This window comes from Hyla sarda, chromosome 7 (assembly GCF_029499605.1).
Source record: "Hyla sarda isolate aHylSar1 chromosome 7, aHylSar1.hap1, whole genome shotgun sequence".
Taxonomy (NCBI): domain Eukaryota; kingdom Metazoa; phylum Chordata; class Amphibia; order Anura; family Hylidae; genus Hyla; species Hyla sarda.
In genome coordinates this window covers 229,930,383-229,936,601 of record NC_079195.1, presented here as the reverse complement: position 1 = coordinate 229,936,601, position 6,219 = coordinate 229,930,383, and the positions used below count along the sequence as shown (strand labels likewise).

General features: G+C 51.6%; 1 protein-coding gene across 3 annotated transcripts in view; it reads right to left on the bottom strand.

Moving 5' to 3' along the window:
• Positions 1-386: 386 nt before the first annotated feature.
• Positions 387-6,219, bottom strand: part of TIE1 (tyrosine kinase with immunoglobulin like and EGF like domains 1) — a gene marked incomplete at its 3' end in the record, with an annotated part of 68,326 nt that continues 62,493 nt past the window's right edge. For all 3 annotated transcript variants that reach the window (XM_056533026.1, XM_056533027.1, XM_056533028.1), the window contains 5 exon segments: positions 387-427; positions 590-660; positions 1,747-1,860; positions 3,034-3,224; positions 3,407-3,517. In XM_056533026.1, coding sequence (XP_056389001.1) covers positions 387-427; positions 590-660; positions 1,747-1,860; positions 3,034-3,224; positions 3,407-3,517 — 528 coding nt within the window.

Here is a 6,219-nt window from a genome sequence, read left to right as displayed (position 1 = left end):
CATCAGCTCATAAGTACTGAAAGGATTAAGATTTTTTTATAGAAGTAATTTACAAATCTGTTTAACTTTCTGGAGCCAGTTGATATATAAAAAAAAGTTTTTTTTTCCTGGATAACCCCTTTAACTGTCCCGATCTATACAGCAAAGTTGGCAAGAGACCACCCTGAAAACAGGAAATGACTCCCTAAAGATGAGATGACTCTACTTCAACTGTCCTGGTCTATGCAGTAAAGCTGACAAGAGACCTGAAACAGCAAATGTCCATGGAGACTATAATATTAAAAACAATAGTTACATCAAAAGATTGTTAAAATAAAATTCTGATGGAATTTTCACTCTGAAAAGTCTGCGTTCTCAATGGAAAAGCCAATAAAGTCTTCACTTACCTAAACTGACAATTTCCCAGAGGAGGACCCCAAAGGACCAGCTGATGAGGAAAAGCATAAAAAGGGTTAAATATATTACAGACCACCTGAGATAAAGCAGGGGGCATGTAGCGGTATCTATCCCCAAACACATCCCAATCCGGCCCTGGGCCCTCCACTCCCCCTCCCCCCCCCCCCGACCAGGGTATATATGTGGCACTTACACATCGCTCTTGGTAGTATATACACTGTAATTGAGGGACTCGATGGCCATCCAGCGCACCGGGAGACGACCCTGAGCGACAGAAAGAGTCAGTAAGAAAAGGGGCAAACTAGAGAAGCAAAATGTTTTCACCAATATTTAACACTAAAACTTATATCATAATGTGGTAAAATAGATATCAAAGAAACAATTGATACAATGTAGAAACTAAAATGTAATATTAAAGGGGTACTCTGGCCGGGTGCCGACCACGGGGCCGGAGTATCGTGACATCCCACTCCGCCCCCGTGTGACGTCACCCCTGCCCCCGCTATGCAAGTCTATGGGAGGGGGCGTGACGGCCGTCACGCCCCCTCCCATAGACTTGCATAGCGTGGGCGGGGGGTGACATCACACGGGGCGGAGTGTGATGTCACGATACTCCAGCCCCGTGGTCGGCACCCGGCAGTTTGTGAGCTGGCAGCGCGGCGTGCAGCTCAAAGAGGTGGGTGCCGAATGCAAGATTGCGGGGGTCTCAAGCGGCGGGACCCCCGCGGTCAGACATATTATCCCCTAGGGCTTAGGGCTGGAGTACCCCTTTAAAGGGGTACTCCCGTGGAAAACTTTTTTCTTTTAAATCAACTGGTGCCAGAAAATTAAACAGATTTGTAAATCACTTCTATTAAAAAATCTTAATCCTTCCAGTACTTTTTAGGGGCTGTATACTAAAGAGAAATCCAAAAAGAAATGCATTTCCTGTGATGTCCTGACCACAGTGCTCTCTGCTGACCTCTGCTGTCCACCTCTGATGTTTGCCATGGGGATTTTCTCCAGTTCCTAAAATGGACAGCAGAGGTCAGCAGAGAGCACTTGTGGTCAGGACATCACAGGAAATACATTTCTTTTTTTGATTTCTCTTTAGTATACAGCCCCTAAAAAGTACTGGAAGGATTAAGATTTTTTAATAGAAGGGATTTACAAATCTGTTTAACTTTCTGGCACCAGTTGATTTAAAAAAAAAGTTTTCCACGGGAATACCCCTTAAAGATACCACCAGCAGAATAGTGAGTGCAGCTCTGGAGTATAATAATAATAAGTAATGTGATGTATATAGATATAATATTAGTATCAGAGATGGTGTTAGTCTGTTGCAGTAGTTCGGCCATTCACATCACTTACCATCGTCTTCTTCACGTAAACCTCTTCTCCCCGTGAAAGGCCAAAATCTGCAATCTTAGCCGCCATACTTTCCCCAACAAGAACGTTTCTGGCAGCGAGATCCCTGTGAATAAACTGAGAAGAAAAGAAAGATGAAACTCAGACACAACGTTATCTATAGAACTGTTCATCCTGATCTTCCTGGTTCATGGAATAACCAATGGCGTCGCTAGGGGGGGGGGGGGGGGCCAGAGGGGGCCATGGCCCCCCCTAGATCATGCCGTGCCCCCCCTTGTGCCCCCCCAATTTAAAATAAATAGGGATGTCCCGATACTAGTATCGGGGCCAGGGGCGCACTGACCGGCTGGGTAAAGAGCCGCTGCAGCTGCTGAGGATATCCCTGCGCTGCTCCTGGTCTGCGTATCATTAGCAGAGACAGGCAGAGCAGTGATGAAGGTACCGCTCCTCCTGCTTTCTGAGCTAGGCCGAGAGCAGCCGCGATGTGCGCGAGTATATACATCAAAGTGTGTCTGCTCGTAGCGGAGGATTGCCGTTATGAGCAGGCACAGATGGAGGCAGCACTGTAGGGTCCATTGTCGGGGGATCCGTGTAAATGAGCCCTAAGGACACAAGGCGTATGTGTACGCCCAGTGACGGCTCCCACTGTGTTGTATAAATCATTAGCTAGAACCCTCCGCTAATGCCAGACATCACCAATCAGGCTGAGGTCCGACATTAAGACTTTAGATGCCGCTATCAAAGTTGATGGTAGTGTCAAAAAGTTTTAACGCCTTAAGGACCGAGCGTTTTTCCGTTTTTGCACTTTAGTTTTTTCCTCCTTACCTTTTAAAAATCATAACCCTTTCAATTTTGCACCTAAAAATCCATATGAAAAAAAATCCCTGTGCGACAAGAATTATAAAGATTTTAAATAAAAATGTTTTCCATTTTTTTTAAACTAAACATGTTCTGCACAGTGTGTGTGTATTTATTTATGATATATATATACACACATGTTTTAAAATTGCCCCCCCCCCCCCCCACACACACTTTTGTCACTGGCCCCCCATGTCCCCCCCTAAATATGAATGCTGGAGACGCCACTGGGAATAACTAGAGGAATGGGACACTCACACAAGCAGGACAGCAGAATGGAGAGTGCAATGAGACAGTATAACACAGCAGAATTATTTGTCACTCAGGGTTTGTGGAAAGCTGGGTGACTTCCCCTATGGTCGATCATTCCTGACAGTCCTCCAGCATCTGTGTCCATTACATGGAGGAGTAATACCCTCATCATCCTCTCACCTGCTTCTCGCTCAGGTACTGCATGCCTTTTGCTACATCTGAGGCGAACTGCAGGAGCTGCTGTGATGTCAGGGTGGACGCCGTCCCGTGCTCCTTGGCGAACGCCGGATCCGTCTCCAGGACTCGACTTTTCCGTAAAAAGTCCAGAAGGTTCCCATATGGGGCAAATTCAATGGCGATATAGAGATATCCTACAAGAAAGAAGAGATCATTGTCAGGTGACTCCTCAGCTTGCTGTCAGTGAATGGACACATTCTTGTTTAAATCTTGATGCTAAAAAACTTGTCTCGTCCTAATACAACTGAGGTTCTGTTACAATTGTATCCGGTCATTTGTGCCCGGGAATAATGGGCGCCCCGAGTGTTCCCGTTACCTCTGTTCTCGCAGGCTCCCAGCAGATTGATGATATTCGGGTGATGCCCCAGTTTACACAGAACCTCCAACTCTCCGGCAAAGTCTCGGTGGTCGTTCTCCGAGGCAAATTCTGGAGAAAACATACAGCAGAGTTTCATTTAACTTGCCTTAAAGGGCCAGCGCAGTCTTAAAGCTCCATCACTGTACAGGGGGGAGGGAGGGGAACCAATTTTTTCGCCATTTTTAACTTAAAAATTAGCAGCTAGATTTGGTCAAACATTGAATTAACCCCCTAATGTGACGGCGGGAACAGTTTCTCTTATGTGAGGCGCATGATGTGACCCCCGACTGATGATGTGACCCCGGACTGGTGATGTGACCCCGGACTGATGATGTGACCCCCAGACTGATGATGTGACCCCGGACTGATGATGTGACCCCGGACTGATGATGTGACGCCGGACTGATGATGTGACCCCGGACTGATGATGTTACCCCCAGACTGATGATGTGACCCCCGACTGATGATGTTGCCCCCAGACTGATGATGTGACCCCCGACTGATGATGAGACCCCGGACTGATGATGTGACCCCGGACTGATGATGTTGCCCCCAGACTGATGATGTGACCCCCGACTGATGATGAAACCCCGGACTGATGATGTGACCCCCGACTGATGATGAGACCCCGGACTGATGATGTGACCCCGGACTGATGATGTGACCCCGAACTGGTGATGTGACCCCGGACTGATGATGTGACCCCGGACTGATGATGTTACCCCGGACTGATGAGGTTACCCCGGACTGATGATGTTACCCCGGACTGGTGATGTGACCCCGGACTGGTGATGTGACCCCGGACTGGTGATGTGACCCCGGACTGGTGATGTGACCCCGGACTGGTGATGTGACCCCGGACTGGTGATGTGACCCCGGACTGATGATGTGACCCCGGACTGATGATGTGACCCCGGACTGATGATGTGACCCCGGACTGATGATGTGACCCCCGACTGATGATGTTGCCCCCAGACTGATGATGTGACCCCCGACTGATGATGAGACCCCGGACTGATGATGTGACCCCGGACTGATGATGTTGCCCCCAGACTGATGATGTGACCCCCGACTGATGATGAAACCCCGGACTGATGATGTGACCCCCGACTGATGATGAGACCCCGGACTGATGATGTGACCCCGGACTGATGATGTGACCCCGAACTGGTGATGTGACCCCGGACTGATGATGTGACCCCGGACTGATGATGTTACCCCGGACTGATGATGTTACCCCGGACTGGTGATGTGACCCCGGACTGGTGATGTGACCCCGGACTGGTGATGTGACCCCGGACTGGTGATGTGACCCCGGACTGGTGATGTGACCCCGGACTGGTGATGTGACCCCGGACTGGTGATGTGACCCCGGACTGGTGATGTGACCCCGGACTGATGATGTGACCCCGGACTGATGATGTGACCCCGGACTGATGATGTGACCCCGGACTGATGATGTTAGCCCGGACTGATGATGTTAGCCCGGACTGATGATGTGACCCCGGACTGATGATGTGACCCCGGACTGATGATGTGACCCCGGACTGATGATGTGACCCCGGACTGATGATGTGACCCCGGACTGATGATGTGACCCCGGACTGATGATGTGACCCCGGACTGGTGATGTGACCCCGGACTGATGATGCGACCCCGGACTGATGATGCGACCCCGGACTGATGATGCGACCCCGGACTGATGATGCGACCCCGGACTGATGATGCGACCCCGGACTGATGACGTTACCCCGGACTGATGATGTGACCCCGGACTGGTGATGTGACCCCGGACTGGTGATGTGACCCCGGACTGGTGATGTGACCCCGGACTGGTGATGTGACCCCGGACTGGTGATGTTACCCCGGACTGATGATGTGACCCCGGACTGATGATGTGACCCCGGACTGGTGATGTTACCCCGGACTGGTGATGTTACCCCGGACTGATGATGTGACCCCGGACTGATGATGTGACCCCGGACTGACGATGTGACCCCGGACTGACGATGTGACCCCGGACTGACGATTGTCACGATTCGGCAGGCTGGAGGTGGATCCTCTGTGTCAGAGAGGGTTTGGCGTGGACCGTGTCGGTGGACCGGTTCTAAGTAGCCACTGGTTTTCACCAGAGCCCGCCGCAAAGCGGGATGGTCTTGCAGCGGCGGTAGCAACCAGGTCGTATCCACCGGCAACGGCTCAACCTCTCTGACTGCTGAGATAGGCGCGGTACAAGGGATAAGGCAAGAGCAAGGTCGGACATAGCAGAAGGTCAGGGCAGGCAGCAAGGATCGTAGTCAGGGGCAACGGCAGGAGGTCTGGAACACAGGCTAGGAACACACAAGGAAAGGCTTTCTCTGGCACAAGGGCAACAAGATCCGGCAAGGGAGTGCAGGGGAAGTGAGCAGATATAGCCTGGGAGCAGGTGGGAGCCAATTAAGCTAATTGGGCCAGGCACCAATCATTGGTGCACTGGCCCTTTAAGTCTCAGAGAGCTGGCGCGCGCGCGCCCTAGAGAGCGGAGCCGCGCGCGCCAGCACATGACAGCAGGGGACCGGGACGGGTAAGTGACTTGGGATGCGATGCGCGAGCGGGCGCGTCCCGCTGTGCGAATCGCATCCCCGACGGCCATGTCAGTGCAGCGCTCCCGGTCAGCGGGACTGACCGGGGCGCTGCAGGGAGAGAGACGCCGTGAGCGCTCCGGGGAGGAGCGGGGACCCGGAGCGCTCGGCGTAACAACGATGTTACCCCGGACTGATGATGTGACCCCA